At 36.4% G+C, this 22,652-nt stretch overlaps 1 protein-coding gene across 1 annotated transcript in view; it reads left to right on the top strand.

Moving 5' to 3' along the window:
- PIK3C2G (phosphatidylinositol-4-phosphate 3-kinase catalytic subunit type 2 gamma) overlaps positions 1-22,652 on the top strand; it is a gene marked incomplete at both ends in the record, with an annotated part of 213,796 nt that overhangs the window by 110,116 nt on the left and 81,028 nt on the right. Inside the window, 6 exons of the mRNA XM_084302863.1 lie at positions 8,919-9,099; positions 10,725-10,832; positions 13,073-13,165; positions 15,339-15,468; positions 17,665-17,801; positions 20,187-20,356. Of these exons, the coding sequence (XP_084158989.1) occupies positions 8,919-9,099; positions 10,725-10,832; positions 13,073-13,165; positions 15,339-15,468; positions 17,665-17,801; positions 20,187-20,356 (819 nt within the window). The remainder of the gene's footprint in view (positions 1-8,918; positions 9,100-10,724; positions 10,833-13,072; positions 13,166-15,338; positions 15,469-17,664; positions 17,802-20,186; positions 20,357-22,652) is intronic.

The following is a 22,652-nucleotide window of genomic DNA, read 5'->3' as shown; positions in this document are numbered from 1 at the left end:
TCTCTCCCCCTCCCACACCCACCAAAAGTACCTCCTTCCCCATGCACAAGGTGAGTCATAAGAACAGTAATTTGAAAGCTCTAGGATTATAAAGCACAGATCTGGTTTAGAATGTATGACTATAATCTGGTACCGCTCCTTATATGAGCAGCCAAAGGCCATAATGACCTTGTAGAAAGACAATTTTAGTTTCATCCCTGAAGCTACTTCTGTATTGGTATGTATTAAAAAAAAAAAAAAAAGTGCTTACAACATTTTAAAGGGAAGTTAACCAAAATGTTTCAGTGTAACTCAGGTTTAACGCTGCAGTTTGCAGTAAATCTGGACTGCCCACTGCATGTAGAGCCATACAGAATTATTTCTGTGTCATACATTTTGTTTTATAGTGTTATAAGTTTTTTGTTGTTGTTGTTCCAGCTGTGAAGCTAACAGGAAGCTACAGAAGCTATCCAAAGCCATTTTGGTAGACATGAACTACCCAAATGATAGGAACATGAAGAAAAACATTTGTCATATTCTCCTCTGTGTATTGCTATAATAACTGTGGCCTAAATTTAGTTGCAGTACAATGCCTTGCAACTCCTTCTGTGATTCCATGGAATCTAGATTAATTTTGCATTTTATTTGTATGGTTTGAAGGTAGAGTAGCCTAGTCACTTTCATATATCTTGTTAATTTCTGGCATATTTGGACATCATTCCATTAAAGCCATTATGCCTGCTTATTTTAGTGGTGATTATCCCATCTAATCCCACTTGTTGTAAGCTTCCAATGCATATACCCACTGGGAAGAATACAATTTCTGTAATGCCTGGAATGAGTGGCTTGTTTCTCTGTTGCAAATTTACTCTGAGCTATTACAACAATACCTGATTTGTAGCTCCCAAGCTGCTGGTTCTGGTGTAAGTAAGATACTGCATGACAAACTGACAATAATGTCACATTTTTTCAGAGGAAAAAATGCAAATTTGAAACATGCGCAGACAAGGACATACCTAGCCATATGTAGAGGGTGCTGGCAAAGATGGAACCAGACTTCTCAGATTTAGTGCTAGACTTAAATGCTGTATTTCTCATTAAATGGAAAATAATATGTCCCATTTCTAATCTTCTTGCAGATATTAAATGTATTTTCTTATTTATTTTTTTTTTCCAAACACACTTTTAGGAAAATAAGGCCAATCATTCTCTTTGATTCTCATTATTGTGATAGTGGTACTCTTTCTGTTAAAAGTAGAGAGCAGTTAGAGCTAGAGTTCCAAGCCTGAGCTTAAAAAAAGTCATTTTCGGTGTTAATGATGCTTCAGGGTGAAGGCATTCTCATCTCTAGTGTTTTAGATTGATGCTTTGTATACAGATGTGGGGAACAGCCACTCATTCTGTTACGCTGGAGGTACTTGTTTTCGTGATAGTGGGTTACTAAAATATAGTGGTTTTGGTGCTTGCAGACTCCACTCAAAGCAGAGGAGCAGACTAGAAAAAAAAAAAAAAAAAAAAAAAACTTTAATAAAAATACTCTTTTTTTTCTTTTTAATACCCTAGATCAGAAAGAAAGACACAAACTGTTGCCACTTCTTTTTTTCTAGACATTTCTTGTAGCACATATATTGACATTAACTTGTCCATTCAACAAATTGCAGAAGACATGTTCTAAGAGTAATCATTTCTAGCTTAGACAATGGTAGCATCTACTATCTGGTAGTGATAAGTGGTACCTGTGCACCATTATACTCTCCTATTCATTCTTTTCATTCTTTATATGGTTAATTTTGAAGGTGAATGCTCTTTCTCCTTCAAACAAAACCAATTTTATCTGGAGTTTATTTTCCCCATACAGAAGTGTGTGCAACTAATTATATTATGTATCAACTAAAACACTGGTCTGCTATGCAGCCTTAGCAGGATTTGGCAACCTACTCACATAGCATAGCCTTTGTTTTCACTGATCTGCTAATTTTTTTTGTGAGTCAGCAGGACACGCATTCCACAGTTAAGGCAGTAGGGGAAAAGCAGGAGTAGGGGAAATATGCTCAATTGAATTTACTGGATCAAGTGATTTGTCTGGATGCAAATTCTGTTCGTTTTTCATGAAGATCTTTGAGAGAAGATTAGCAGATAAAGGCAGCTAGTCCCTTGGCTCCCATAGAAATATTTCTCAAGTGTAAGGAGCATATCTTATAATGTCTGCCACTTTTTTGTTGTTGTTGTTTAAGGGAGACTGACAAGTTAGACATCTGTTCATTTTTATATTATAAAAAATGAGTTGGAAAGACAAAACCAAATGTGTCTTCCAGCTTTTTGAAATAAAATTTCACTTTAAGAAGAAATACTTTCTATTCAAGGGTAGTGCTTTGAAAAACTGGTCCACAAAAGCAATTTTGTAATGTCAGAAGCAGCTGGTGAGACTGACTTGTAGGTTGCTTGTGTGAGAGGTGTGAAGAGCCAAAAGTGGACTGGTGCTACAAGCCTGTAAACAGATGCTGCTCTTCCATCCTGGAAGATTTACTTGGTTAGAAAGACTCAGATAAAATAGGGCTCCATGCTTTACTCAGTCTCCTGAAAAAATGTAATCTTTCATCTTTCTGGAATAAAAACAAAGGAGGGAGGAAGGATCAGCAGAGGAGCTGGTGTTCTGCCAGCTCTCTCGTAAACTCCCCCTTTCTTCTGGCTTTGTAACTTGTTCAAAGAAGGGGAGAGTGAATGGGATTTCAATCTTGATCCTTCCAGTCAAGTGAATGACCAATGAGAGGTTAGGTGCTTCTGTAAAGCTATGGAAAATGTGTGGTTCCACGGTCATTTGGGAGAAGTGCTATGACCCTTCCATCCTGGTTTTACATTAACTCTTTTGCCTTCTTGACTTTGCTCTCCAGCCTTCCTTGCATAAATTGCATTGTTCTCAATATGTTAGGCATTTTTGCTTCTCAGTTGTTCATTTTTACATCTATAGCTTTGCTGATTTACATACCACAATAGGTATACACAGAATGGTGCTGTTGTTTTCTGTTTTTTTTCTTTTCTGACTTGTAGTGTCTAAATCAAAGCTTCTTAAAATGTGAGGTTAGTTAGAAAAGACAGGTATTATTCTGTATCTATTTTTAAAGGAAGTCAGTGGAGGTAGCCTGTATATTTCTGTTATATAATAAAGGACCATGAGAACAGAGCCACCTTAAGGCTTTCCACCAAGGTAAATGAAATCAAATTTTGCTGTCCAGTGAAGGAGTGCGCGTCTCACAGATGTGAATGCAGTTGGGAACAGAGATTACATTGCAATATGTGCAATGTTCTTTTCTGTCCTCTAAAGCAATAGCTGCCATCCTACAGACAAGTTCCTCAGAGCATCAGCAAGTTCAATCATCTGTCCTAGACACTGGCAAAGTCATCAGAAAAGACACAGTCATATTTGCCAGCCTGGCATTCTGCTGCCTTAGAGTTTGGCTGTTTCTGAAGAAGTCATGCCTGAGAGGACCAGCTAGCAAGTGACAAAGATTAATTCAGTACACTTAGCTGTATACTGCAGAGGAATAGGGGAGTTGTGGGAGTAGGGGGATGGAGGATGATGGGTAGTTGTTAAAGGTATTTGGAATTATTTGGAATTCATAGTGTCTGTGTACTATTTGCTATGTTGATATCCCTATCAAAGGAACTATTACTGTTATCACTAGTAGGGAAGTAAAAACCTTGTGCAATATAATCTTGGGGAGATAAATAAGAAAACTAAGAAAAGATCTTGTTTGCAACTGGGTAATTAATAGCAGCAATTGTCTAGTCATCCTTATGGCTCATCGCTGGCTTGATGGAGGTACTAAATTTCAACTGCACATTTTACTTTTTTCTCTCATCCTCGTGTCTGTGAGTAACTTGCAGTGGGATTTAAGCTCAACCCCTCTGGTAAACTACCTTTTTATTTACTCTCCTGTTTAAGAGCATGAACTGTAAAATGTGCTCAAGCATATAAAAATTAAATCCTTCAAATGCTGCAGGTGTGGTCCATTCCTGTATGTCACTACAAAGCAGTAAGGAGAATTTAGGAATATTGCAAGATGTCTAATGAAAATCATGTTGGATGGCAAACCTTAGACATGGAAGTTGTGCATCTGTGGAGAAAGTTTGTGTGCTAGTCTTTGATTCAAAGGGCTGCAGAGAAACATTTTAAAATAACTATTGCTATAATGAGCAAAGTCTTGTACTAATGTTCTCTCCCTCTGTGGATTGTCCTGCCTCCTGCCAAGTGAAACAGAAAAAAATCATAAAATATACTTCCACAATAAAGCATATTGCCTTCCTTGGTCAAGTCTACCACAAGTTGGCCAATGACAATAAGGGCCTCAGCACGGCCCATGAAACCCTAAGGAACCTCATTTTCATGGCGTCTCTCTGAATTCAAAACACCTTGAGCAAAGTCTGAGCAGTGTGTGTGCTGGAGAGTACAGCTTTTGTGTAGTAATACCAGACACCACTTGGAAACATGAATTAACAAGAATCAATACTCCAGCTTTGACACTGCATCTTGTGTTTCTCTTGCTACAGTGTGCCCTAATGGTCTGCAAGCTAATCTGTCCTGTCATGCATTGCTCTCTGGTTCATCATCCTCCTATTTCTGAAGGAGACAAGGACTAGATGTTCAAGCAGCAGAGTTGCCTGAGCTCTTTCACTTGTCTGCCAGCTCCAATCCAGAGAGCAGTCTGTGTTTTCTGCAAAGCCATTAGGGCACCAGCTTTCCCCTTTCCCCACAGCAGAATAGGAGAATGTGGCCAGCTAACCCGTTTTGACGATAAGATCCACAACATCCTATTCCTTTCCCTACTTTTTATTAATTCTTATTTTTTTCATTATTTTTATTTTTCATTTCTCTTTTCTTCATAACTGCTGGTTGTAGCATTATTTCTCCTTCTCTGTCACAGGAGTCAACTCAGCATGATTCAGTCCCACCTTCCTTTCTGCCCTGTGGCAAAAATCTCTCCAGCACTCCTGATTTTCTCTTCCTGGAAAACACAAATACATAATTCTGCAGTTTCAGGTGCCATAAAAGGGGGGTTGAGCCACCTTGCAGGTGTGGAATGGGTGAATGCAGAGAGGAAGAGAAGCGGTTGGTTGCGGGACAATGTTAGGGGCAACTCTCAGGGCACCCCAGGACCCTCTGACTGCTGCTAAATGTAGGCAGTCTAGATGGCTTCATTGCTAGCTCTCAAGTCAGCATCATTTTGTTTCCAGACCCATTATGCTGTTTCCCAGAAAGTGGCCTCTGGACAATACATCAGAATTCCCCTGGCCTTGGTGAGAGCAAAGGCACTTGTCTCAAGTCAGAACCCTGAAGAGTGAGGGTTGTTTCTCTGCTGTTAGGAGCAAGATCCTATGTCTAGGCCTGGCATAAAGCAGGATTTTATATTGAGTTCTGTATTGCAGAATGCTGTGAAAATTGTCATGAAAAAAAAGAAAATAAAAAGAATAAAAGCTTTACCTATTTCCTTATTGGCAGCCTTGAGTTTTAAATCATTCTGATGTAGTCTTCCTCTGTCACAGCTAGGCGTCAAGTCCTAACTAGAAAATTTCATTACTGTCGTGAGTATTTCTCCATCCTGTGACCTCAGAAGTTGCAGACTTCCCTATCTGTGCTGAGCTTTTGCAATGACAGGGTGAAGATGTGTGGGCCAGAAAACTGGGACGACAGAATTACAACTGCATATTTGTTCAGTTGTTGAGTAAACATTTAAGCAAAGCCTATAATGAGTCATCACATTAACAGCTGGCCTTCGTATCCTCCTTGGGACTTACTTTTATGAAATGGATATAAAAGTCAGACCCACTTAATTCAAATCATTTTACAAATTGAGGTCTACATGCTTTTAAAAGAGTACCTACCATAATGGGCAGGCAGAAGGGAGTTGACCTGCCTGTACTGTAGTCACCAGACGTACTTTGAGTGCAGAGTACTGAGGCCAAGTCCCTCATGAGGTTGCTGCGGAAGCACGTGGACTGTCAAAAGCTGCCATGTGGGTTCAGCCTGCAGAGTGTGTGTCAGACTGCAGCTGGCAGGAAGTGGATTTTAACAGAGATCACTATGGCTGCTTCAACTTCCCACATGGCTTGAGCTCGAGAAGCTCATCTGACAGGATTCGGTCTCTATCCATCCTCTGTCCTCATGTACACCTTTTGCACAAGCTATCTGAATCTGGCTTATAGTCTTCCCTCAGGTTGAAAATACATTTATAAATCATGTGTATGTACGAAAATTCATCCAAGCTTATTTTATGTGAATGATTAGCTGTAAGAATAATAATTAAAAAAAAAAAAAAAAAGGATCTGCTAGGTTGTTCCACCTTCTGTGAGGAGTAAGTAGCTCTGTTTAAAATAGGAAAGCGTTTTGCTTTTGCTGTTTTGCTTCCTATATGTGAAATTCTTTCATTTTAGGGAAATAAAAGTCATTTTAGTGTTCTGTATATCTGAGAGGATAAAAGGGATATCTCAAACATGAAAAGGTAGTGTCTCTGGATTCTATAAATATGTACTGTGAAAAATGGACTAGGTGAACGAATGTGACTTAAATGTTCAGGAGCTGATTCAGTATGCAAGTGTATTGTGTACAGAGATTTTGCACTGGTGTAATCTGGCCAACTCAAAATATAGATCATGGTGATACAGTCTTTTTTTAGGTCCGCCTGCATTTGTTTTTGTGGGGCAGAAATGAACAAATTCATTCTGCCTGTGCTCCAAGGGAAATGCAAGCTGTTTATCTAGACTGAGGCTAAGCTGGGCTCTGCTTCAGTAAACTAAAATTCCTGCCTGTTTGATAGTTTGGAGTGAACCAGTAATGTTTTTCTTCACAAAATAATCACCAAGCATGCTCCTGACTTGCAGTTGAAATGGACAGAGTATGTTTTTATTTTAAATCACTTTATCTGCCTACAGCTGAGCTAAAAAGGCCACTACAGAGTGGGATTCAGTAGCCCAAATTTAGGCCATTTTACACAGCATAGGGTGTCTGAGACATCTGCATGGGTTTGGCACATATGAGATATTGCCTCCAGTGTACCCATGCCTTTCCAAGGCAGCAACTGGAGGACAAATGGGATTTTCTAAGGTAGCTAAAATGGCACAAGGTATCTATCTACATTTAAGCAAAAACACAAAAGAATTCTGTGGAAACTTGGTCTTAATGCTCTAGAAATCTGGAGGAATTAGTTTATCAGCCACCATATATGATTGTGCTCTCAGCTATATTTTGTATGTGGAGGGTTCAGGGTATGACAGCTGTCTCTGTGCTGGGGTTTCCCTTCCACCAGGCACTGCAAAGACAATTTTATTTTATTTTTTTGATGATTCAAAAAGTAATTATCTATTTTTACCAAACTACAGAAAGAAATGTCATTTAATCTCCCCTGGAGAGTGCTGTTGATAAACTTCTCATACATCTTCACTTTCATGTGTAGGCTTTTCTGACAGAAACACCACGCATACTTTTGAGATTTTCAGTACTTACCAAACCCTTAGACATTCACAGTTTCTGCGTAACAGGAAATGCTTTTCAGAGACCAGTAGGTGATAATATTCTGCACTGAGTTATATAGGAAAAGAGGACCCAGAATGATCATTGCCTTATGAAAGGTGATAGGAATCCCTCATTACCAAAAGATGGATGAGCTGTCGTCATCATATTTTAATGCCTTATAAATGATTTGTAGAAGTCAGAGTCTATCGTCATTATATTTTTTTACCTTTAAATATCAGTGCTTGATATATCATGTGCCTACTTTTTGTTACGTGACATAGTCAGATGTGATGTGCTATAAAGTCAACTTCTCTAATTTCTGTCCTGTGAAAACTAGAATTATTTGTTAGGTTTGAGTAACCTCATCGGCTAAGAGAAACTGCATTAAAATTCAGGCATTTATAAGAAATTTAAGGTTTGGATTCAATTAATTTCTTAAGATTGAAGTTGTAGGGAGGGATGTTCAGAAATACAAACAAACAACAGCAACAACAATGAACAGCAGTCCATCAGTCCCTTAGGGAAAGAAAATCCCAGGTAATGGGCAAGATGTTAGTGGCAATATGAAGTTGGTGATTCTATCTATGCTTACAAAAATAAATTAAAGGTGTACAAAAACTCTGGACCTCATCAAGAAAAAAATCCCCAGTGATCAATTAAATTAACTACGAAAACCTAAACCCCACAGCTTTACTGGCCCAAATGAACTTATAATTAGAGAGTACTGCATGGTAAATCTATGGAAAAATAAGTATGTTTTTGGTTTTACATCTGACTTTTATTTAGGGAATAACTCCACTTCCAAAGCTTTGACAAACTTCAGTAAAACTCAAAGCTGGATTTTTACTCTAGACCAACACATATCAGTAAAAAAAAGGAATAAAGTGGTCTCATTTCACTCTTATCAGAAGTATTTCCAGTTTCAGAAATGTCTCCTCAACTTAAAATAGTGAAAGCTTCTGGAACTGATGATACTGCTGAAACTAAAATGGTCTTTAAATGCACCTCCTTGCTGAAAGATATCTTTGATTGTGTAAGTGTATTGGCCGAAGGAAAAAAAAAAAAAAAAGTTAGGAATATACACTTAAAACTGGACTTCAAAAATACAAACAAACAAAAAAAAATGTTTTCACTTTGTAAAATTTCCTTGCAGAAAAGAGGAGCAATATAAGCACTGCAGTATAGACAATAAGAAATGGCAGGTTCCTATTGATTCAAAACATTTGAAATCTCATTAGTTCTGGGATCTGAGTACTGCCAACAAATAAACTTTTTTTTTTTTCATTCTCTGTTGCTAAGCTGCACAAAGTCACCAAATACAGATTAGTCTGGAGTGCATTTATTGTTCCTGCTAGAAGTGATATAAAATAAAAATCAGTTTTAGATACACAGATTTCATTTGTGGTTTTTTTTTTCCTCCTCCTCCCTTCAGGCTGTTGAAGAATGCACAGAATGAAGTTCATTTCAAAATCTGGTATCGGAAACTACTGGCTGCTTTCCAATTCTCTGCTGGAAAAGCCCTGAACAATGAGTTTTCTAAGGAGGGGAAACTTCTTAGAATTTTGGAAGACATTGCTGAAAAAGTAAAAGCTGCCAGTGACCAGAAAAGAAAGGTTTGTTATACGAAATACAAATAATAATAAAAAAATTCCCCTTCTATCTAAGTTTTTCAAGGTAATTTTACTTTTTCCAAAGTGGCACCTCTTGCCTATAGTGCCCTTTATTTAGATAAACCTAAGATTTGACTAAAATTTTTAAAATTTTGGACAGGTATAAAAACAAGGATAATACACATTTTTAATGGGCATGCTCTTACCATTAATGCTCTAGAGATCAACAGTTCCTTTAAACCATTTAAATTCTTTCATCCATAGTTTCCTAGATTTGGATGAGGTCAGAAACAATGACAACAAACCTGGGTAACTTTGAACTGAAAGGGCTCACGTTCAACATCTCATCCCAAAATATGTCTCCTGTGGAGGTGCAGTGTTTTTTGAAAACTTTGCTGAAAGTTGTCATTGAGACATTGAACATTCTTATTTCTTAAAGGTGACAATCAAAGTGGCCTGTACTTAATATCTCAAATACACCAGAATTCTTGTCAGTAGAAGGCTTGTAGTCTTCTACAGTGGGTACAGTTTTCATATTGCATAGGTACATTTCCAATTGAAATGTGTTAATTTTCTAAAACAGCTGTTGTTACATACCTGATGTGTAAAACACTTTCTTGCTGAGATCTTAGTGAGGCAACCAGAAAGCCAGATAAAAATATTCCTGCCACTGCTAGTTATCATGAAAGTTATGAATTCTTATTGCCTTGTTAAGGATTCAAAGATTTTCAAAGGATTTTTCAGAATACTCTGTATTGCTACTAAAAGCAGAAAAGCAAACATGGAAGTAAAAAGAAAAAATACCTATTTGCAAAGGGAAAAATTCATGTAAAGAAATATAAATAGTAGTGATGCATTATACATTACTGATGTATATTTCAAATGATAAAGATTAATCTCAAGGCTGTAGTGGTTGCTGTGACACTTGCAGTTAACACACCTACTGTTATGTGAGGGAGATCACAGTGTTCAGGCAACAAATTGTAAAGTCCAAAAAGGCAAAAAAATACATGAGGTGCAGCAGCACTGGTGGATACCCTAGTAAAGGGCTCTGAATCTGAACCTACATAACAGCATGGACTGGTAGAGCACCTAGGTAGTAAAAGCATTAAGGTGAAATAAAATTACAGTTTTTATTTTTAATAACTGTACCTCAGTGTAACCTTATTAGCTGTTATAAGATTACATGGATACTATTAGTTCCGTGTACTAGAAATTGGAATTGGAATCAGAATTGAAATCAGAATCATAGAACAGCTCAGGTTGGAAGGGTCCTCAGAGATCATCTGGTTCCAACCCTCCTGCCATGGGTAGGGATGCCACCCACTAGATCAGGTTGCCCAGGGCTCCAAGCCAGCCTTGAACACTTCCAGGGATGGGGCATCCACAGCTTCTCTGGGCAACCTGCTCCAGGGCTTCACCACCCTCTGAGTGAAGCATTTCCTCCTAACATCTAATCTAAATCTCCCATCTTTTAGTTTAAAACCACTCCTCCTTGTGATATCAATATCTGCTTGTGTAAGTTTTAATTAAAATGTTATGTTTAATTAAAATATAACAAGACAGTAGACAGTTTAAAAACTTGTGTTATATTCTTTCATGCTGCCATAATGATTCACATGTTGCAGGAGGTGTTAAAGATGGAACTCAGCAGACTTCAGCAGTTCTTCCAGGAGGTAAAGGTTTGTCGACTTCCCCTGAATCCTGCACTTGTTGTGCAAGGCATAGAAGCAGATGTAAGTTTAGTTCATATGATGAATTACTTCCTTTTTTTTTTTTTTTAATATAAAGGGGGAGAGGGAATAAATTGATGCATTGACTGGGAAATAATCCTACTGGTATTTAGCATGAGTCATCTGGTAAACTGACATCTAGCCTAATCCCCTTGAAACCAGGGGCCTTTGTTGGAGATAGAGGTGCAGGAAACTGCTGGGGTAGGTGTTGCTTGTAAATCTCATGTCATGCAGCAGCAGCACATACTTCAAACTCTCAGCAGCTTGCTCCCAGCTCTGCTGCCCTGCTGTGGCATTGGGATTGCCAATGGCACTTGCCTTCCCTGAAACTGAGACTTGGTTTCTATTCTATCCATGTAGCTCCTAGTGGCAGTTTTTTTCTCATCTAAAATTCTTCCCTGTCACAGATGGGAACTGCTAAAGATCTAGACCTAGCTCTTTTTGCTTCAGTAAGACCAGGCACATGACTGAGAATTGCTAAAATATTAAATATTTAGAGTAAGTCACATGCGTCTATGACTCCTATAAAAAGTGACTTGTAAATAAAGGAAACCTTAATGCTGTTTAGCATTACTTGACTTTGACCACAGTGCTAAGACTCAGTTATTCATTGTTTAGGATGTTTTCATAATCAATATTATGCTAGAAATAAGCTGTTCCAGCTCTGGAAAAGAAAAAGGTATCCAGCAGCAAGGAAAAACAAACCTGAAGACTTGTATATATTATCGGTTATAGGTTCCTAATTACAGCAATTTGTGCTCTATTTTTGTTCTCTGGCTCATTATCCACAGTGGACCTGATTCTAAAAAGGTGCTGATCCCTTCAATTGTCTTTGACCTGTGATTCTCCAAGTAATTGCTATTCAGCCTTGATCTCTCAGAGAACAGAGGTCTTCCAGCACCCGCAGGTTTGGGCCAACTGTGGATGATGTAAGTCAGAAGAATTTGAAGCCTGCTGCTTCTCACTGCTTTCAGGCTTTTTGGAAATATTGACTAATGGGAAGATATCTCAGCATACAATCATGCTATTTATACAGCACAAGCTTGGCTGGATATATACAAATTGTTTAAATATAAGTATCTGAAAAGATATATTTTTTCCTTTTTCTTACATCATTTTAAGCCATTCTATAAATATCTGCATCTTCTTGACTTATCAGTACAAGCATGCAAACTAACATTTTAAATGCTTATAGTAACCTCAAATTTAATAATTTTTTATATCTATTGATTTTACTAGCAGCCCAGCTTTATCACTAATGCATTATATCACGGTAAACTTTCAAGTACAGATTCAGACATTTCAATTGTCAAAATTCCATAGGGGGTCAAGATTTCATCATTGATAATAGCTATAGCAGCAGTTGCAATAGTATGGTGTGGCTAAGATGATATTTGAATGTGTGTACCATGCTTTGAAATATTTAGTTGGAAAGGAATAGACAGCTGTGTCTAGTAGTGTTTTTGTTCAAATTAGCCTCCATTGTTCTCCATCAAGTAAGCATAGCAGTAGCTGCTGTGGGGTGCTCATTATCTCTAGAAACCAAACCATTAATTTACCATTGTCTTTGGTTGTGTTGTTGGTTTTTCTCCCCTTTTTATAATGATGATAATAATACTAGCCTAACACACAGGATTTTCAGTTTTTGGCTCATTAATGCTTTTTAAAGGCCTTTCAGATCTTCAGGTGGAAGGAGCTACAGGGAATGAAAGGTCAGAGTTTATGTTTAATTAAGATAAATTCCACATAAAATAGGTTGGGATTTTCAGAATTTCCCGTATCCTCATCCAGACTTAGGTGACCACTGGAATTAACAGGTTGTTTGTTTCCGTAAAGATTGTATGACCTTGTAATTCCTTTGCAGAAAAATATTAATAAAAAAAGGACTAAAGATTTTTCAATGCATTGCAGATTCTGATTAGATAAGTCATATGTATTTTTGTCCACTAAATCCCAGCCAAATGTTAGCATTAATAGGACTGCATTAAAATAAAAAACAGTATGTAAAATATCATCCATTCATATTATCTGATTATGGAGTGGAACAAATTGCCAGTGGATAAAGAAGTTTTTTTGTTTTCCTGAACCAACAAAATAGCCAATAATATTAGTAATTATTTATTTTTGTTATTAGAGATACTGAGAAGCATTTAAAGATGATATCTTTTTTTGGAGTTATTATATTAACCTCAAGTTTTTCATATGTGACTCGGTTGTCCTCTCTCACCTTTTTTTCCCTGAAGTCATGCTCATATTTTACATCCAATGCTTTTCCATTAAAAATTTCCTTCATCAATGCAAATACTCCAAGTGGAAACATCAATATTATTTTTAAGGTAAGTTATTCCTCTAATCCTCACTTCCTTTTGTATGTAAAAGGTTGATTTGAAATCCAGCTGATTAATATTTTAAATCTGGAGACTGATAATGTTTGATTTGGCTCTGTTGTTCACTTTTCACACTATTTTTGACACGAGGACTTTCATTGGAATATGAACAGAAAATGCACTCCAGTACTCAACATTTGATCAGTAGATAATCAAATGACTTCTTGCATTTATTTTTCCTTAATGGAGAAAACCAGGTTAAAATATTAAGTTTATATTAGTTTATTTACCACACCAAAATCAGAGAAGGGATTATTCAGTATGATTGAATCCTGTAACCTTGTCCAACTCCCAAAAATCAAAATACTATAGTGTTAAAGACAGAGTTTGCTGGACAGAATCTAATTCCAATCCTATCAGAGAGTGTGGGATAATGGGCTGAGGAATGGGGATGATGAGAACAGCAGAGGAGCTCTGTTTTAGTAGAGTTAGTCGGAGTAATTAATCCAGAGTTCCTCTAGTTTATCTTCCAATAGTCACTTTCAGAGCTTCAGAGCTCAGGACAGTGCTTCTCCATCAGCAAAAGACAATATGTGCAATCTAAAATTGCTTCTCTTTCAAAAGAGTAAAAGTGTTCCCTAACAATGGATGTTGTTTTTAGATGAAGAACACTGAAGATCATAAAATGTCTGATGGATACAAAGTGGTTCATGTTGCCAAAGACATTATTCCTAGATATTTTGCAGTGTCATGTTCCAAACCAGAAGCCTAAAAATTGATAAAAATAAATTTAATAAAAAACATGCAGGCTGTCCAGAATGAAATTGACTTTCAGAGCAGTTATGATTCTCAGGAATTAGAAGCATAGTCTCTAGGCATGATAGGGGGAGACTAGCAATGTTTTGTTTTCTGAACATTCAGAAAGCTGCTTCTTGTACTATTTTACCTGAGACTCAATGTTAAATAGGAAGGTTCCTTCTTACTTGAGCAAATCCTTCCCAATGAAGCATTTAAACATTTGTGCTAGTTCTACCTAGACAGCATTTCCCCTGCCTGGTAATGTTCCAGAACTACCAATTGTCCAGTTGCTGTAGGAGCAGTGTCATTGACGTCATCGTTTCCTGACAGCAACGCCTTGTATTAAAGTATCTTTTATTTGAACTGTAGTTCAATTGTTCATTCATGGTGGATAATGCATAGATAAAATAATAAGCACTGTTATTATACTAAATTGTCTGCTGTGTATGTGAGGGTAGGAGAACAGGTAAGTGGAGAGGCTAAGATTTTTCTCAGGTCTAGGTTCTGAGAAGAATTACTTGGAGTCAAGATTACCTTCAGATGAAAGAAACAGATTTTTTATTATTATTATTTTCAAAGATAAGTTTGTTTCCTCTACCCCTCATTTAATGGCGGTAAATGTCTGTATATTGGAATGCTTATGTAAAAAGAACATAACAAAAGTGCAAAACATAATAAAAGTCACATGCACATGTCTTTTAGATGGGAGTGGGGGTGGTGGGGAGGCAAAAAACAAACAAACAAACAAACAAAAAACAAAACAGGACTTGTTTTCACAGGCTATTTACGCAGCCACAGTTGAAGATAGTCTCTTCATTACCTCTCATGGCTACAATTACAACCCCATTTCACTAAGATTACTGTTTAACAGACTCCTTGAGAAGAGTAGTCAGCACTGCATTACTGTTTGAAACTGAATATGAATCATGTCATGGATAAAATATAAATTGATGATAAGATTCCTCTTCAGTCTACTTCAAGCTCTAAGTTGTGAAGCTTAACATTAGGTCAAATGCTGTCATTTGAGAAAAGGGATCTAGCATTAGGTAGACTTTAAAACATAGCTAAATTAGGATCCTACCTCCAGATTAAGTTTTCAAACTCTAATAATCGCATATGAAAAATAAGCAGAAAGGCTGCAGTTAATCAGAGAGCATTTGCTACTATTTCTATGGCTGCCAAAACTGTTGCTGCCTACGTGTGCCATCTACTCAGTCCTCTTCCTGACACAGAAAGATAAGTAGCAACTTTGAAGAAAAATAAGAGGCTTTTACTGCAAAATGAATGTAGCTATTTTGGTGTGGGAAAAAGTCCAAATAAAATACAAAGTTATGTCTGTGTGGTATTGAAGGAGAAGCTTGGATTTCTTGTGCTATTTTAACAGATAGGCGATGATCTACGTCAAGATATGCTGGTTCTGCAAATTATTCGACTGATGGACAACATTTGGCTCCAAGAGGGACTGGATATGCAAATGATAATTTATAAGTGTTTGTCCACAGGAAAAGACCAAGGTCAGTTTTAGATTACAAATATTACCCCTATCGCATTATTCATATCTTATGTAAATAGCAATACAAAATATCCTCCCTTTAACTTTTATTTTCACGGGTGTCCTGTTTATCTGCCACTTCCACCCCCTCACTCCCCCCTCCCCCCCAAAAAAAAAAAAAAAAAAAAAAAAGCTGATAACTTTGGTTACTCAGGCCCTAAATTTCACACCTACATAATCCAGAATGTTCATTGCTCTCCAAACTCAATGAATTTTGTATTCTAGAGTTTTCCACAAGTTTCAACATCAGCAGCTTGCACCACATTCTTAAAAGTAACTTCACACATAAAGAGGGTCTTAGAGAAAATTGTCCATACCTACTAAAGTTTTAATCCTGTGTGATCCTACGTAGATGCTTAAATGAACCTAGAAACATGTGGCTACAGAAGGTACCTGTAGACAAGTGATGACAGCTTTGCAATGTTGAATTTGAAATATTACTCTTGCGATTAATGCTGCTTAGGGCAAGCCTGACTCATCTGAAAGCTTTATTTCTCTCCTTTATGGTTGTTAGAGCAGAGCTGTAGCAGGGAAGCCAATTGCTTGCTAAAAAAAAACTTACCTACAGCAATAAGCTTACTATTTTTCACAGACTCTCCAAATGTTTTACTGAAAATAATCCTTGCACAAAAAGAAGACTGAAATATTGAGATTACCTTCTGTACAAAAACTACCAATAATAATAAATGTTTAAAATATTATATTTAATATATTTTATATAAAATAATAATATATTAATATATTTATGTAAATATTTATATTAATATAATAATATAAAATGATTTTTTTTTTTTTTATGATGAGACAGAGAAAATGAGAGAGTGTGAGTGATCTAAAGGGACCCTAGGAATAAGTATAGATGACCTCATGCACGTGGCAGGTGGTTAAGGTGACCTGAAAAAGACTCCTCCCTTCTTTGTAAAGATGGGAGTCAAAGCCTGAAGGCTTCTTCTTCAAACACAAATGACACAAAGAATATTAATTCTGAACATATTATAGTCTCTTTGATATATGAGCAGTTAATTTGATTTTACTAAGAAAGATACAGGGAACATCTGCAAATAATATTCTGTCTGATGGTCTCTTCCTTTCAGCACCATAGTAGCAGAAAATCTCCCAGTGACTCCCCTCACAATGTCTTTCCTTATGAATTACAATAGTGTTAATATAACTGATTTACTGTTGATGGTTAAGGATCAAATGACATGCCTGTGGTACTACAGGGCATGTGCTAAAGTTCATACGTATACACAGGTCTTCCATATCTTGGGCTATCACCTTGCTCCATGGGCCACATTTTCCACACCAGGGGGATAGAAGATGGCAATTGTGTAGTCATGGGAACACAGAAATCACTTGAGTCTCAAGCAGACACAGAAATGTGAAAAGCAGTTAAAGAACTGGTAGGATGCCACTTTCCAGGCATGGTATTGTAGGGGAGCCTGTCACCGACTAAAATCTCTAGAAGTTCTTCCTGTAATGCAGAGTTTCAGGGTAAGGTGCCAGAGAACCACACACAGGTACAGTGACAAGTCTGTCAAGCCAGGTCTTGGTTCCAAAAGAGGAATGAGTACATGCAGTAGAGGTATAGGATTCAAATGAAGCATTGCAAAATGCTTGGCTTCTCTGTACATTTCAAAGACCTGTTACATGTCACCTTGGACCTGACTAATTTCTGCACTGTCTAGTATCCTGTATCCCAACTGTGATCAGTCTAATATACTGCAGAGAACAGTCTGCAGCATTTTTGACAATAAGCACATATGAAATAACTTCGTATTTCACAGTAAATATCTGATCTGATTTTTTTAATAGATTTTTGTTGTTTGTATACATATTCTACCCATTTTGAAACTTGTTAAATTGTTGGCCTTGTTGGTACCTTGAGGCAGTTATGTACACAATATTGGTATTAGTGTTTATATTTGTTGTTTGTGGAACTGCTACTTTTCACTGACCTTTGTTTTTTGTTTCCTAAAACAAAAAAAAAAGAATGAAGAGGATAGATTGGAATTTTATTTATATTCATTATTTCATAAGCTTCTAAGCATGCATTTTTTCTGCATAGGATGATCCAAAAATATGCAAATGCATTAATGGTTATCATATCTTTTTAAAGTTATGGGCTTCTCATGTGATCTCTTTTGTATCTGACCAGGATTGGTACAGATGGTGCCAGATGCTACCACACTAGCCAAAATCCACAGGGAATCTGGACTGATAGGACCATTGAAAGAAAACACAATTAAAAAATGGTTCCGTCATCACCATCAGCTGGAATCAAGTTACCAAGAGGTAACATCGTAATGAACCTTATTATACTTTTCATCCTTTACCATGGAAAAGAAAAAACCATAACAACAGTAAGCAGCAAAAATAAGTGACTCACATTCAGGACAAGCAAGTCACATGCATACATGTAGAAAGCAGGGAAGTGGCTTAAATTGACATTCTCTTTATAAAGAGATATTGCTCTGGATCAGGTGCATTATACCACATTTTCTATAATAATGTATCATAGTGATATTTTGAAATATACTAGTTAAGAGAAGCTGATGTAGAAATTAAATTTTGAGCTCCAAAATATTTTTTTAGGTCCAGCTCTCTAAACATTTTATTTTATATTAACCATGCAAAGTCTTAGTGAATTTCCTGTATTTGGAAATGTCCATGTCAATATCCACAGTTTTAGAAAGCTATTTTATGGAAGCTTCCTAGTCACATGATACATAAGATCATGCTTTTCACATCGCATTGTGGGATCCCATGTAATACATCTGTTTTTATGAAACCAGGCATTATGCATGAGCCAAGAAATTTAAAATTTTATTTATAGAAGCAGAGGTTTCCCTTTGAAAGGAACTGTTTCTATTCATTCTTTGTTGGCTCAAAGAATTATTTTTTTTTTACAGGTTTGTAAATTTACACTATTATGGTAGATGTGCAGCCAACTTTTCAATTGAAAATTGAGATAGCTATTAGTAACTCACTGAAAAATGGATTTGTTGCTGTTGCTACCGTTTGTAGAAAGTACCATTAAAGTAGAATATTCTAAAACCAATTTCTAGCTATTTTCATTTGATTTCTTGAATGTATAAAAAAAAAGTCAGCTCTAATTGCATAGGACATGCATAAAATTGCTACTATACATTCACCTTGCATTTGCTGATGAATGAACTTTTCTCTTTTACTTAGTAATTATTTTTTTTGATTCATATAATACTGTGTTTAAGGTGCTCAAAAAGCTTATGCAGAATAAGCTTTAATATCCTCATTTTACAGTTGGGTGAACAGAATCACAGTAAGCTTAGGTGTTTTATCCAAGGTCATCTAAGCGGGTAAGTAGTACAGTTAGACATAAAATTCACAAGTCTCATGCTATGGCCTATGTCTTCCACAGAGCTGTCACCTGTATCAGCCATTGCAGGTGGCACCCTGTGTCTGCATGGAAATCCTGAATGACTAAATAATTATTTATGTTGTCTAATGTAGGTTTTGTCCAAAAATATAATGCCCACAATTTAAGATTTTTTTTGGTTTCTATATAAATGAATCACTTTGTCATTAACATTCATGTAAGATTAAGACTTTTGAATAAGAACTGCATTTACAGTTCTTAAACTGTAGTAGGTAAGATTAAAAAAAGACAAGACCCATTTCTTACGCTTTGGGGTAGAAGATTGGTCATGATTTGAATCAAGAATAACTCTCGCCTCAGAGAGAATGCTGAATGTGTGTATTGTGACAGCAATTGGGTATATTCTTCTAATAGGAAAAGTCCACAGTTGTTAAATACTTCTCTCTGAAGTAAGCAGAAAACTTGAAATCCATCTATGAGTGTCTGGTGAGCATATCATTAGCTTTACCATGTACTTCTTTCTATGTCTGTTGTAGGCATGTTTTTGAGAAAGAGCAGTGATACAATGTAGTACTGTAAAGAGATTCATGGGATAAATCGGAATGAGCCAGTCTACTTACATGAAGCAGGAAAATACACATTTCCACTATGTAAAAGTGCTTGCCAGAGAAGTAGGTTATAAACAGGACAGATAGACTGGTTTGGAGTTTAAACATTGTCTTGGGTTTCTCCACATGGAACGTGTTTTGATCCTATAGTCTATTCAGATTAGAAGATGCTAAAATCCTTTTAGATTAGAAGATCCTTTCTGTTAAATGGGGCTGAATGCTTTGGGCTGGAATATTGTGAGACTTCATCAATTATGATTTAATGTAGTTGAGTTCTGGAAATAAAAGACCAATGTAGGTACAAACCAATTGTGTAAAATAACCCACTTTCTTTACAATGAAATTTGTCCAATTAATTGTTTTACATCATATTTCTAAACAGTTACTTTTGCATTATAGATGCAGACTAACGAGCATAAAAGGTCAGTTTCCAAAAAGAAGCTTGCTTTTCTTAGGTACATTTCACCGTAGAAGTTTTCCACAGAATTCCAAGTGTCTGTAAATCACAAGTTGAAAACCTCATGCACAAAATTTTTGTTGCATTGTAACTTTGCATTTGCTGTATTTTTTTTTTTTGTTTATTACTGAAAACAGTCCTCTGTTTAAATTTTATCTACATACTTAGCATTTGTAGAAAAACATTTTTTCTTATTAGAACTGCAAACAGCTATGTCTCTTCATAATTCTAATAAGTGTTTTTGTTTTCTTATTTAGGCAATAAGGAATTTCTTTTATTCCTGTGCGGGCTGGTGTGTTGTCACCTTCATTCTGGGCATCTGTGACCGACACAATGACAACATAATGCTGACAAATGCTGGACACATGTTCCACATAGATTTTGGAAAATTTTTAGGTCATGCACAGACATTTGGAAGTATAAGAAGGTTAGTATCTATAGTAACACATATAGTAAGTTTGAAAACAATGGTCTAAAATTTTACTGCCTTGTCAACACCCATACAAAAAAATACAAATAAGGTCGCGATTTTTTTTTCTGAAGTTTCCAGGACATCATCTTTTCGTTGTTCACAGAACCTTTATAAATATAGGAATGACTGGAAAAGTAATTAAAATGAGATGTTAGAGATCCCCTTTCAGTCTAAAACAAACAAAAAACGTCAAAAAACACATCTAAATCCTTGTATTGTCAGAGATTTGAATTAGATGCAGCTCTGTTGTGGCCAGAATAGTAGACTAGCCTATGTCAAAAGGATTCAGATATCTTTTCTTTTTTTTTTTTTCTTTTTTTTTTTTTTCTCCTGACAATATTCCTATAACGGATAAACAATAAATGTGTTTAATTGGCAACTTCCTTGCCATGTTCAGAGAAGAAACCAAATTTTCCAAATAGATATGGAGAATGATTACATTATGCCTCTGTGGGTGAAATTATAATATTTTCATTATCTTTCAAAGTTTCACCTCCAACCACAGTAAGGTCAGGGTCTATTTTGCAAATATCTTGTTTTATTTGGATGAGGCTGTGATTATTCTATGTTTGTATTTATCTGTTGTGACTATCCCATTATAAACAAAATAGTGTGATCGTGTCTTCTGTTTCCTACTGTGAACATGCTATGGAGGACTTAATTGGGATGTAATAAAAGTAGATAGGGTAATGCTAGTGTGTTCAATGCATAAAGGAACTGGTACAGCAGAATAGAGAATGAGTGAATGATCCCTAACAGTGATGAGTAGTGTGTGTATGGGTGGTGACTTTCTTCCAAGTTTCCTGATAATTTCCAGGATTAATAGTTGGAATTATTCGTTCCCTTCCCCCAATCCCCCTCAGGCTGGCCTTTGACTATTTTTGACTATCTCACTGTTTAAGACAAATAACAGCGTGGGAGTATTGGTATGAGGGAAGCTGATGAGGCTAATAAGTACTTCTAATCTAGGCAGTCACAAGATTTAGTTGCAGTGCTCAGAATTATCATCAATCATTCAAGATATGCTCTCTTAATCCGACTTATTTGCTGTGGAAAGAATAAAGGAGAGCAGAGTCATAAAAAGATACTCATGCACACTCAGAGACAAGTGCTGCATCCCTCACTCCAGCAAACTGACTTTGGGAGCCTAGCAGGAATTGAGCAGTATTTTTTCATGAGCAAAGAATTATCTAGGTGTGAAAGGTAGGACCAATGAAATACAAGGGGACACACAATAATCAAATTTAAACAGAAATTATGTAATAGCAATAATAAAAACAGATGTTGATTTTACTGTTTTATCATTCAGTCTTCCTCTACTGTCTTTTAAGTCTATGAAAAAAAAATAAAGAATAATAACTTCCATAAATAGTGGCCGTTTTTTTCCTGCTTCTCCATGCAGTATATTGCTCTTAAACCATAAAATAAAATGGTAATACATTTTAGGACCTTCACTTAACTCCGTCATGGTTCCTTAGCAAAACAAGGACTCACTTTCTGTAGGTTGTGAATGTCATGGGACAATGTTTGTCTTCCCTGTCCCTACATGCAGCTGAGCAGGTGCAAGATTAATAACTATAGCTCTCCTGAGTTGTATGCACCTTCGTAAAATGTAGCATATTATTTGTAACACAGGAACCCAGGGATATCACATTTCAACTTCCCACAAATTTCAGGCCCTCTCAGAATTTAAAACCCTCCATGCTATTTGTATCTACCCATTACCACAATGCAAATCCTGAAATAGTTTTAGCCTCTTCTTTCTTTAAAAGCTCTTTATACTAGTTTTTCATTTGAGTTCTTATTAGCTTTTTATTTGGGTTCTTTGCACTCCCAGACAATACCATGCCCCTGAAATAATATTGATAAAACAGCAATTAAATGCTTCCAGGTCTTCAGAATTATTTGTGCTTACCCTTGGGGTTTTGTACAATAGGTGCTATATACATGCTTGTGAAGTTCTGGAGGTAGCTTTAAAGAATGGAAAGCATCTGATACCAATCCCTAACAGCTTAAAAAAAATAAAAAAAAAAATAGAAAAAGATTATTCAAGTGAGTAGATGCTTATAGATAAGGGGTCCCTATCTGAAATGTTTAAAATGGACATTCCTTTTAAAAGTTAGGAAGATAACTTGCTTGCCACGGTTGTCCATTTTCTGTTTTCAGTGAGTGCTTTTTGCCATTAGCAAGCTCTTATTCCTCATAAAGCTTCATAACAGTACGTCCTCTCCAACATTCTGCTGTGGAGCAT

Source organism: Netta rufina, assembly GCF_964035555.1.
Source record: "Netta rufina genome assembly, chromosome: 1".
In the NCBI taxonomy this organism is placed as follows: domain Eukaryota; kingdom Metazoa; phylum Chordata; class Aves; order Anseriformes; family Anatidae; genus Netta; species Netta rufina.
The sequence above is the reverse complement of the archived record's forward strand: the minus strand, read 5'-3'. Positions and strand labels throughout refer to the sequence as shown.